This window comes from Elaeis guineensis, chromosome 6 (genome assembly GCF_000442705.2).
Source record: "Elaeis guineensis isolate ETL-2024a chromosome 6, EG11, whole genome shotgun sequence".
Lineage (NCBI taxonomy): Eukaryota > Viridiplantae > Streptophyta > Magnoliopsida > Arecales > Arecaceae > Elaeis > Elaeis guineensis.
In genome coordinates this window covers 94,527,212-94,539,884 of record NC_025998.2, presented here as the reverse complement: position 1 = coordinate 94,539,884, position 12,673 = coordinate 94,527,212, and the positions used below count along the sequence as shown (strand labels likewise).

General features: G+C 39.2%; 1 protein-coding gene across 9 annotated transcripts in view; it reads right to left on the bottom strand.

The window, feature by feature from the left end:
- The window catches only part of LOC105035223 (uncharacterized), a 65,204-nt gene that overhangs the window by 32,303 nt on the left and 20,228 nt on the right, over window positions 1-12,673 (bottom strand). For all 9 annotated transcript variants that reach the window (XM_019847269.3, XM_010910695.4, XM_010910688.4 and 6 more), the window contains 2 exons: window positions 12,351-12,413; window positions 12,131-12,223 (listed from right to left, as the gene is read on the bottom strand). In XM_019847269.3, the coding sequence (XP_019702828.1) occupies window positions 12,131-12,223; window positions 12,351-12,413 (156 nt within the window). The remainder of the gene's footprint in view (window positions 1-12,130; window positions 12,224-12,350; window positions 12,414-12,673) is intronic.

Genomic DNA, 12,673 nt, shown 5'->3' with positions numbered 1-12,673 from the left:
ATCGACAGTAGTCATTGATAAGGACCGAACTACTAATGTACTACGTCAAAGAGTAGACCTTTTATTGGCAGTAAGTGTTAAGATCACCGGCTTTGAGAAATTGAAAGAGAATTACGATGACTGTCCGAACTTTGAAAAAATTATCTTCACTCCGACAAGGACCATCTAGAGAATATACCTTCCAGGATGGATATCTTTTCAAAAAGAATAAGTTGTGTATCCCACGTACCTCTGTTCGTGATTTTCTAGCATGGGAATGCATGCGGGAGGTTTGTCCGGTCATTTCGGTAGGACCAAAACTATAAAGGCCATAGAACATCAGTTTTATTGGCCGAGTTTGAAAAGAGATGTAGCCAAAATTGTTGCCCAATGTCGAACCTGCGCTGTAGCTAAACAATGTAGACAAAATACTGGCTTATACACCCCACTATCTGCTCCTGATTGTCCATGGAAAAATGTGAGCATGAATTTTATTTTAGGATTGCCACGTATAGCCAAAAAGAATGACTCTATTTGTGTGGTAGTGGATCGATTTTCGAAAATGGCTCATTTTCTTCCCTATTCTAAGTCCTCCAATGCCTCTAGAATTGCTCGTCTTTACTTTAATGAAGTTGTTCGACTGCATGGATTACCTGAATCGATTGTGTCTGATAGGAACGTTAGGTTTGTTAGCTACTTTTGGAAGACTTTGTGGCACTTAATGGGAACAAAATTGAAATTTTCATCAACATATCACCCCCAGACTGATGGTCAAACTGAAGTGGTAAATAGAAATTTAGAAAATTTGTTTCGATGTTTAGTTGGTGAGAATATGAGAAATTGGGACTTGCTGTTACCTAGAGCCGAATTTGTATACAATAGTTCCGTTAATAGGACTATTGGCATGAGTCCTTTCGAGATTGTGTATGGCCATCACCCAAGAAAATTGGTTGACCTCATTCCTGTACCCTTGCATACTAGAACATCTGAAACAGCAGAATCATTCGCACAATACATTAGAAATCTACACAAAAAAATTATAGAGAAAATTAATGTTAGCAATCAAATTTATAAACAATTAGTAGATTCACACCGACGAGCCCATGATTTTACTGAAGGTGATTATGTTATGATTTGGATTAGACCAGAACGGATTCCTTCAGGAACCGTCAAAAAATTACATGCACGTGGAGCAGGCTCCTTTAAAATCTTAAAGAAAATCGGACCAAATGCATATATTGTAGATTTACTGCTTGATTATGGCATCAGCTCTACTTTTAATGTTTCGGATCTGGTTAAATATAAAGAACCAATAACGATACCTACTGATCCGTTTGAGCCTAACCCATCCATTGAGAGCGAACCCCAACCCGAGTGTCCATAGCCAAAATTTTCTATAAAATACAATTGTATTGAAAGAATTCTGGATGAGCAGTTAATTTCCACCAGGAGGAAAGGATATCAAAGGTACTTGGTTCGTTGGCAAGGCCGACCTAAGTCCGAGGACACATGGATAATCCGAGAAAAGCTACAAAGAATTGATCCTGATCTACTCGAGCACTATCAAAGTCGAGGTGGCCTTTATTCGACGAAATCGAATTCTCTCCAGTATGGGAGAATGGGTGTGGACACCAGTCACCGTGATTCGTTAAATTAGGTTTTTAGTCCTATAATCTTTTTATTTTGAGTCCTATAGTTTTTATTTTGAGTCCTGTAGTGGGATTATAATTAAGTCTTTAAATTAGGTTTGCATCGTAATTGAGTCCTAGTTCGAACCAATCATTTGAGGAGTCTCATGATCAACCACTTGGAGGCATACCATTTGAAGACACACGACCAGATGAGTGTTGCCCTCTCACGTGTGCGTGCCCTCTTCATAGTGATTTTAGATCTCCATGGCTTCTTCACGCGGAAAGCCCATCGCCCTCATCGCACGCCATCAGATTATCGCCTTCTCAACGCCCTCCTCAAAACTCACGATCCATCTCCATCGCTAACACCCTCCTCAACGTTACTCTGTTTAAGTTGTTAGGTTCCTCTTTTAAAAAGAAAAATAATGATCTTCTAATCGGCGATTGATTGAAAAAAAAAATTCTATTTTCTCATCTCACGAGTTCTCTTCTTCCTCCCCCCTCTCTGTCTTCCCTTTTTTTTCCCTCTTTTCCTTCCTTCTCATAAGTCTTGCTCAGCTAAAGAACGAAGTATCCCACCAATCTGCAGGATCCCAACGCATCAACCTACAGGATTCCAACACATCAACCCTCCTTCCCAATGCCTGCATCCTCCCTACGCCGCCATCTATCATTCATGGATCCATTTTCTGCGCCTATATTCCCATCATCCTTTGATAAGATCTACTCCTTTCAGGACTACTGATTTTGTAATTCTTTATTGCAGGCAATTCTTCGCATGCTCGAATCGAATCCCTTTGTTTTTGGATAATAGAAAGAATTGCCAACAATCGCGGCCTGATTCAACGTTCGAATCCTCCCTCATCCAGAAGTCTTCATCGACGTGTTTGTGAGATACCTTGCTTCTAAATGAATCTTTAAGTAGATCGTTATTGTAGAAAGTTAATTCTATATTTCTTTATTAATTAGATCTGAATTCTTTTAATTGTGATCTAATGCCCTAATCATAGATAGTTTCTCAATCATCTACGATCCTTTTCTAGATCTAAGAGACTGAACTATTTGCATGCATAACATAATCTCTTCCCAATTTTAACATAATCACCTCCGTTATCATTGTTTGCTGGTTATCTGCTGCATTGTTGTTAATCTTATTTGCTTGCATCCTCTAGAACTAGCCTCATCCCACATCACTTCTCCCCTGTGAGTCCATTACGGATCCCTTTTCCCCAACAAGAGCTCCCCAAAAGGCCCCACAATCTGGGCATCTAAATTTTCAAGAAATGGGTCCTTTGCGGTCCATTGATGGTGTGATGGTTTGCAACATGAACAAGAAGTAGGCCTGCATTAATGCCATATTTAATGCCATATCGAAGTAGAAGGGATTCAAAATCCCCAACAAGCTCTTCTTCGTGCTCCAAGAGATGCTTTCAAGACGAGTAGAAGAGGAAGGCTTTGAAGCAGCTTGATTTGGAGAACATCCACTTGTTGTTCAACAAATTGATCTGGAGGACCTTCAAGTGCCTCCTTCCAACTCAAATGGGTTAGCTCCATTGATTTCTATAAGCTCAACGAAAGTTATTGTAGCCAGTTCCAAGAAGGGTGGGGAGCCCAAATTTGGACATGGAGGGCTTAAGTGTGGGTGGAGACAAGGTCGGAGGAAGAGAACATGGCACCACAATGGAGGAGGCTGCAGTGGCCGATGTTGTGGTCAAGGAGAGCGGCGAACACGGAGCGACGGAGGAGGGGAAGAAGGGTTGGACCTAAGGGCATCAACCCACTAGATGTAAAAATCCTTGAAAGGGCAAGAGCTCTTCTTGTAGCCGATATAGCTGGTCGGAGAAAGGAAGCCAGGATGAGGGTTGAGGTTGATGGGTTTTTTTTTGGAGTGAAGAGAGGAGATCAATTAAGGTTACTTTAGTCATTTTCTATTTTTTTCTGATGTGGCATGTGGGTCCCATCAAGGGTTAACAATTTGACTAACATTCTATTAAGTTATGCACTAAAGTATTGGATAAAAACAAACCTTAGGAACGTAAGTGTAGGTTTTTCAAACTATTGGGTATAAGCATTATTTACCCCTATCTCAAGGGGTTTTTTGTAATTTATTATAGAATCTAATATATAATATAATAAACATATAAACTTAACGAATGGCAAAAAAGTATTTTACTTGCCTTTAATTTTAGTCCATAACCAATTTTGAACGCCATTGCCTCCAATATTTTGGAATGAAGTTAGAGCAGTGAGGGGTCAACAATCTTAAATTTGTGATTAAAAAAAAAAAATAGCTAACTCTAAAGCAACTGTTAATACATGAATAGCTAGAATATCCCTTGCAATCAACTACAAAGTGGGATACTTGACTCCATGATTTTACCACAAGCCAAAATATTAAAATCTATAGTTCTTGGCAACATACCATCCTCAAGGTAGTGATCCAATTCTTCCTTTCATATTATCGATCTTTATCTCACTATCAACAAACAAATCAAAGCCAGAAAGAAAGTCCTTTTCCATAGGTTGAGTAGCCTCTGCCCAAGAAGATGAAGTACCAAAAGAGCAAGCATTAGGAGCCTTTCTAGTGTTCGTTAAGTGATCATAACAAATATTCTTTATCCTTGCAATTTCATCAAAAGCTCTATTGCCATACATTTGAGTGAACATCCACTCCAATTTCATCTTGAATTTTGGATCCAAGGTAGCTACCACTCCCACAACACCATGGATTGCATTCCAACAACTATCAAACTTCTCTAATATACTTGCCATGTTTCTAATCAACTCACTTGGAGGCTTAAGCCATCTAGTCAATGCTATTTTTACCTCACACACCTTGGTAAAATAAGTATTGACTTTAGGATAAGTAGTCCCAAATAATATCTCAGTCACATTATAAAATAACTCTAACTTCTCACAAATACCACATGCCATCTCCCACTCTTCATGGGATGGGGTTGGGCCCTATTTTCAATAAGGGCTTTACAAATGTCTTTTTCCACTTGAAACAACAAGATTCATCTTATGCTTGCAGCCAAATGAAGAAGAGTGGGTGGTAGAGAAAGATATTTGTGAGAAGTTAGAGTTATTTTGTAAAGTGACTGAGATATTTTTTGAGACTACTTTTTGTTTAGAGTTAATACTTGTTTTACCAATGCATGAGGTAAAATTAAAAATAGCACTGACTGGATGGATCAAGCACAATACCCCAACCCTAGTAGGCCTAACAAAAGCTAAGCCTCTGGTCCATTTGACTGGCCAAGAAGCAATAGTCAGCCCAAATGGCCCAAAAAGGGGCCGTACGACTTTTAAAGCAGAGAAAAAAAATGATGGGGAAGAAGACTCCTGATGGGAGCCTTCTTCCTCCCATTTTGCTGGGAGATTTCGACACCAAGAAGAATTCTTGGTGCCCCCTCCCATCCTATTTATAGAAACCCCAACTTCTTCCTCCGATCCCATATCGCAAAAGCCAAGTTGGGACAGGAGTTCGTCGGCATTGCTGAGTTCTTTTCTCGACTGTTTCCACTGGGATCATAGCCCAAACACCATCGAAAAACAAGGTATGATCCCCCAATTCTTTAGGTAATCCCCCTCCCCATCTTCTTAGCCTAAGATCTCGGAAACTAGCCAAATGAATCGTCAGAATTTGTCAAGAAAAAGGATGCTCTATTGCTCCCTTGTTTTCAAGTCTTCCGACCCTATTTCCTCCTTTTTTTCGATCATCTTTGTCATCGGCGCTCGTCGCCGAAGCCATAAACTAGTTGCCCAAGATGGTTCATGGCCATGGTTGGAGTCCAAATCACCGATGAGCAAGTTGGGACCCAACATTGACCGAGAATAAGGGCCCCTTGTTCGGCTCCATTTTCTATTTGTTCCTGATGCCTTCTCCCTCTAGCCGTCATTGCCTGTGCCACCATTCATAGCAAACCGGCCGCTTGTCCTCTAGCTGGCAGCCATGCTCCTCTATTTCAAGAATTTGTAGAGGGTTCCAATGGGACACGGAGTATAGAGAAGTCTTGGCTGGCTCATCTTCTCTTCACCCTCCCTCCCTCTCCCCCTCCCTGTACCCATCCCCCATCCCATGCCAAGCAACCTCACTGCAAATGCTCCTATTAAGGAATCCTAGTCTAACTAGGAATATAGTTATGGAAAGTTTTCTAATTATTAGGAATGCTAGTAAGTGATTTGTGAAAAGATTTAAGGCTAAATTGCCTATGTATTAATCTCTGCAATTAGTATAAATATCATAGGACACCACCACATTGTAGTGTCCAATTCTTCCGAATTCCCTCTCTCTCTCTTCTCTCTTTAGCCTCTATTTTCTAACATGGTATCAAAGCAGGTTTCCAAACCCTAATAGAAACCAAACCCTATTGAGCCGCCAACTACCTAGCCTCAGGAGCCATCGTCGGCCTCCAGCTCACGCGCTAGTGGTCGAAATACGCATGTGAGGCAAGTGCCGGCGCATGAGAGCATTTTCGATGGCGTTTTATGGCACGATCTCCACAGACATGGTCGCCTTCTCTGAATAGAGCCCAATGGCGGTTTGGCTGAAATGTCGGATTGTACGGTGATTTTCTCCCATCAATAGTGTTCGGTTACCGTTCATCCGGCGAGGTGCTATTCATCCACGATGCCAAGATTCTAGAGGTATTGCTGAGATCTGATTTTTGCTTGTATTCAAACCCAAATTAGTGTGTAAAACCTCTATTCTTTTATCTAGAACCTATCATCCATGGGAAAGCTTACAGACAATAAGCCGATAGTTTCGACCATGCTACCGCCTCAAATCACAACTCGAAAGTTGAATGATCAGAATTATCTTCAATGGTCCAAGGCAGTTAAGGTTTATCCAACCGATCAAGATAAGCACAAACACTTGACCAAACATCCTCCCACTGATCAGACTAAACTTGATATGTAGATTCAGAAAGATGCTCGACTGATGTCTCTTTTATAGAATTCAATGGAACCGAATGTTGCTGATATGTGTACACATTTAGACACTTATAAAGAGATTTCGAATTATGTTAAATTATTATATGCTATTGATTTGACCCAGATGTATGATTTGTTAATAGAGTATTTTCAGCTACAGAACAGGGACAAGACAGTCACTGAATACTGAGTTGAAGGGAATCTATAAAGAGTTGAATGTGATTCAGCCCATTTCCGTGGATGTCCAAAGATGCAAAAGTAGAGAGAACCAATGGTAGTCCTTAAATTTTTAGCAGGCTTGCCATAAGAGTTTAAACCTGTAAAGGCACAAATGTTGGGAGGGTCTAAACTTCCATCCTTTGCCGAGGCCTACTCAAGAATCCTACGTGCATCTTTCAAGGACAATATGGCCAGTGATCCAGTCTCTAATCGATCAGCTCTTATTTTTACGGTTGATTTTAAGGGAAACAAGGGTGGAAAAGGAGGAAAGAGAACCCTCAAGTGTAATTACTGTGGTAGACACGGTCATATGAGGGATCGATGTCACAAGTTGAATCCTCAACTGAGGCCAAGAGTGGTAAACATAGCAGCAGCTGACTCCTCTATGGCTGCTGCTACTAGCTCAGTTTCAATTTCTGGTGCTCAAGAAATGACGACAGTGTCTCAAAAAGATTATGCTAAGTTTCTTCAGTATCAGCATGCTTAGCATGCATCTATTCCTCTTGCATCAAACCAACCGCTCCCTTTGCTCAGTTAGGTAAATCCACTGCTTGCTTTACTTCTCGATCCTCTGCTCCCACTCCTTGGTTAATAGACTCTGCAACCACTGATCATATCACAGTACATCTAGTCTTTTTATTTCCTTCCGTTCCATAAATAACTCTCATCATGTTACTCTTGCTAATGGATCCACTGCACCTGTGAGTGGGATTGGCACAATTAATCTTAATCACTCCTTTTTCTTACCATCTATTTTATATATCCCTAATTCTTCATTCAACTTGATGTCTGTTAGTAAATAAACCAAACACTTAAATTGCTCAGTTCTTTTTCTTCCTGACTTTGTTGTTATTCAAAATTTGAAGACAAAAAAGATGATTGGAAGAGGGCATGAATCAGGAGGACTTTATTACTTTCAACCACTACCATCCGGTGTTGCTTGCTCTACCACAGCCACTCCTTTTGAAATTCATTGCCTTTTGGGTCACCCTTCCTTGCAGAAGTTGAAATAGTCAATTCCATACTTAAGTCATTTATCCACTTTAGAATGTCAATCATGTCAACTTGGGAAGCATCATCATATTTCTTATACTCCCAGAGTAGAAAAGTGTGTCAATCATCCTTTTTTGTTAGTGCATTCAAACATCTGGGGTCCAAATTGTATTACTTTCAAGTTAGGATTTCATTATTTTGTAACCTTTGTTTATAACCATTCTCAAATGACTTGGATTTATCTAATGAAGGAACATTGAGTTATTTTCTATATTCCGTGTTTTTTATGTTGAAATTCATACTCAATTTAATACTTCTATTAATATGCTTCAAAGTGATAATGCACAGTATTTTTCTGATGAATACAAAACATTCATGCGACAATCTAGAATAATTCATGAATCTTCGTGTACCAGTACACCACAACAAAATGGTGTGGCCGATAAGAAAAATAGACACATAATGGAAACTGTCCATCCATTGATGCTTTAGATGAACGTTCCCAAACCATTTTGGAGTGATGCAGTTCTTACCACTTGCCATCTTATCAATCATATGCCATCCTCTGTTCTCAATGGCAAGATATCTCGCAATATTCTCTTTCCTTCTCGACCCCTTTTTTCTTTGTCTTCTCAGATTTTTGGTTGTACAGCCTTTGTTCATAACCATAGTCGAAGTGGTGATAAATTGGATCCTAGGTCAGTCAAATATATTTTTCTTGATTATTCTCGCACTTATAAAGGGTATTGGTGTTATTGTCCCTCTTCGAATCGTTTTTGTTGTTAGTGCTGATGTCACATTCTTTGAGTCTACTCCATATTATATAGAAAAATATAATCCTTCGGATTTAGAATTGTGTTTACCATCACCTAGTCATGTTATTTCACCTAACCCCTTGCCTCTTGAGTTCTTCGAGTAGTTTGTCTCGTCCTGACTTGCAGGTTTACACTCGTAGGCCCCGTCATGTGGTTCATCAATCCTCTGATTCAGATGCTCCATCAACCGCCTCTCCACAATCTTCAAATCCAGCACCTAGTTCCTCTACTCCTTGTGATTTGGATCTACCAATTGCTCACCGGAAAGGTAAAAGGAACTGTACTATGCAACCTGTCTCTTAGTTTGTTTTCTATGACCGTTTATCCCCTTCCTATTCTGCATTTGTTTCTTCTTTGTCTACCGTGTCTCTTCCTAAGTCTTTTTGAGAAGCCCTTTCTCATCCTAGTTGGAAAAGTGCTATGGAGGAAGAGATGCATGCTTTGTAAGAAAATGATACTTGGGAGCTTATACAGTTGCCTCTAGATAAGTTTGCTGTTAGGTGCCGATGGATTTACACTGTGAAAGTGCATGCTGATGGTTCGATTGATAGACTAAAAGTTCAGTTAGTGGCAAAGGGATACACACAGGTGTATGGTCAGAACTATTCTGAGACTTTCTCTCCCATTGCCAAGATTACCTCTATCCAAATGTTTATTTCTCTTGCTGCTATATTTCATTGGCCTTAGTACCAATTAGATATCAAGAATGCTTTTCTTCATGGTGATCTTCAGGAGGAGACATATATGGAGCAACCTCCTGGATTTATTGTTCAAGGGGAATCAAGGTTAGTTTGCATACTGAAGAAGTCCTTGTATGGCCTCAGGCAATCTCCAAGGGCCTTGTTTGGGCGTTTCAGTGATGTGGTTATGGAGTTTGGACTTAAAAGGTGTGGAGTTGATCATTTTGTTTTCTATCGGCATTCTAGTACTAGAAGAATTTTATTAATTGTATATGTTAATGATATTGTCATTACTGGTGATGACAACAAAGGAATACAAGACCTGAAGGGCTTTCTACAGTCCAAGTTTTAAACTAAGGACTTGGGTCCACTAAAATACTTCTTGGGCATTGAAGTTGCCCGTTCCCACTCTGGCATCTTTCTCTCTCAAAAAAAATATGCCCTAGACTTGTTGAGTGAGTCTGGGATGTTGGGCTCTAAATATGTTGACAGTCCTATAGAGACTAATAGTAAGCTTCTTGCAGATCAGGGAGAATTATTAGATGTTTTTGGTCAATACAGAAGATTGGTTGGAAAATTAAACTATCTGATTGGAAAATTAAACTATCTAATAATGACTCGATCGGATATCTCTTTTGCTACTAGTGTAGTCAGCCAATTCATGAATTCTCCACGAACGAGTCATTGGGATGCTGTGATGAGAATTTTGAGATACCTCAAAGATGCACTAGGAAAAGTGTTGCTCCATCAGAATAATGGGCATACCCTGGTTGAGGAATATACAGATGCTGATTGGGCTGGATCTTCATATGATAGAAGATCCACTATTGACTATTATGTCTTTTTAGAAGGAAATCTAGTGTCTTGGAAAAGTAAGAAGCAAACCACAGAGGCGAAGTCTAGTGCAGAATCTGAGTACAGAGCAATGGCCTATACCACTTGCGAATTGATTTGGTTAAAGCACCTTTTAGAGGAGCTTGAGTTCCCACATTCAGAGCATATAGAGTAGTTTGTGATAATCAAGCAGCAGTTCACATTGCTTCCAATCCGGTGTTTCATGAGCGGACCAATCATATTGAAGTTGATTGTCATTTTGTCAAGAAAAAGCTATTCTCAAGACCTCTCATGTGAGATCTGAAAATCAGCTTGCTGATCCATTTACTCGTCTTTAGGTGGCTCTCGAGTTAAATATATTTGTAATAAGCTGGAAACTTATAATATTTATGCTCCAGCTTGAGGGGAAGTGTTAAGGAATCCTAGTCTAATTAGGAATATAGTTATAGAAAGTTTTCTAATTATTAGGAATCCTAGTGAGTGATTTATGGAGGGATTTATGGCTAAGTTGCCTATGTATTAATCTTTGTAATTAGTCTAAATATCATAGGACACCACCACATTGTAGTGTCCAATTCTCTCGAATTCCCTCTCTCTCTTTAGCCTCTATTTTCTAATACCTCCATTCCCCACCTTCGCCACTCCTAGTGATGACATCGAGGAGGCTGATGTCTGGGCTCGAGTTATGCCTGCTCAGGCTCAATTCATTAGGTCCATTTGGGCTTCAAGTTGGGCTTGTTCGGACTTAGGTCAGGCTCAAGCCGGCTCCTAGAAAAAATTTTCAAACTTAAGCCCAACCAAAATCCTAAATATCTTTCAGGGCTGGGCTCAAGCACGAGAAAAGCCCATCCAAGCCCAATTCTGGCCCTATCTCTCACACACAAACAAATGGTATTTATAACCTCTTTTCTTTGGGATATGGCATAAAAACATGTGAGAAATGCTTCCCCAATCCCCACTTCCCCAATCATGTTTAACGGTGCTCTAACTACAAGTATTATTTAGGGTGAGAGATTTTGATGTTTTCACATTGCTTTTATGTTTTCTTCTCTATTTTCTGATAGTAGTTGCAGGCCGCACTTTCCTCTATTCTCTATTCTCATAGAGTTAAATGCAACTCTACAAGAGAATTGATTGATAAATAGGTCTATAGTTATCAAATCTTAATATAAAAATAAATGATGATTGATTATATTTATTAAAGACAACTGATTATACTTATTAATGATAGTGCTTAAATCTAATGACAGTGCAATACCAATATACATTAGAGGCCCACCTTGGGCTCAAACCACCTGCCATGGTGCTGATGGTCTACTGAACGCCATGAAGCATCTCAATCGCTATGTACCTACCAATTGCACTTTCTAGAATTAGTCCTGCAAGGAAATCACCTTCAATTTGCTCCAAATGAAAGCAAAGAGATGATAAACTTCACCTATGACAATTTAAGGTCAATATGACATAATCTGAACATCAATAAGAAACATCATTCAGCTTACTTTTCAAGAGGTTATTTTTCAAGGCCTAAAAATCATCTATAGATATCTTTTAGGAGTAAGCTCAGTTTTGAGATCCCCCACAACAGTTAGCATAATTAAAACATTGGCAAAGACTTACGAGAAATGGGATTCCACTAAATTCCTCATGACACCTGTCATGCTACAGAAAACTACTACAGGTACAATACAGATAATAACTAAAGAAAGATGTCCATCTTATAACCCAGGGAACTGATGATATGTGCAGATGATGATATGATTTATTTTTATGGGCAGATGTACTAATCTTCAATCAACTCCAATTTTCTGCAACAAACATCAAGCAAGTAAAAGACTCTCCGACCTTTGTAAAAACATAGGAACATGTAAAGAACTAAAAGCAAATGAAAGTAACCCTAAGCATAGAATAGCAGCAGCATTATTTTTTGAATTAAACGTCCAAATGCAAGCAGACTATTTTGATTTTATATGCAAGTGATGAAAAAATTACAATTAACGCTACTCAATAATAAAGAGAATCACAAACATAAATGACTTACAGGGTTATGCATCTCTTCACTCAGCCCAAAATTCACAAGAATGGAGCTGACCACTGTGGAGAAATAGTGGGCAATATAGGAACCGACACCAAGCTGGTAAAAGAAGAAAAGTGAGGCCCTATAATTAGAGGGAAAAACTTAAAATGTGATTATTAAATTTAGTTAGAAAAAAAAAGAAAAAACAAAAAACAAACTTGACTATAATATGGCAGAACATTACCACTGATCCATAAATAGTTAAATACAGGATGTTTTTCCTGCCCATGGGTAGTAACTTCATCCCCTACATCAAAAGTTTTAAGACTAAAATTAATACTCAATAAGGATAGAAGACTTAGCATTCCCCAAAGCAGAACTTGACAAAATAGCAAGTTAGCAGCCTCCATTTCTGCACAGTAGTAAAAGAGGACAGGTTTTGAGGAAAGAATTGTAACAACAACCCATGCTCCAGCAAATTATATAAAAGGATCTAGTGCGTAAACAAGTGAAGAGGCCATATCCAAATGAAATTTCACAGGAACAATATATAGATAGATAAATAAG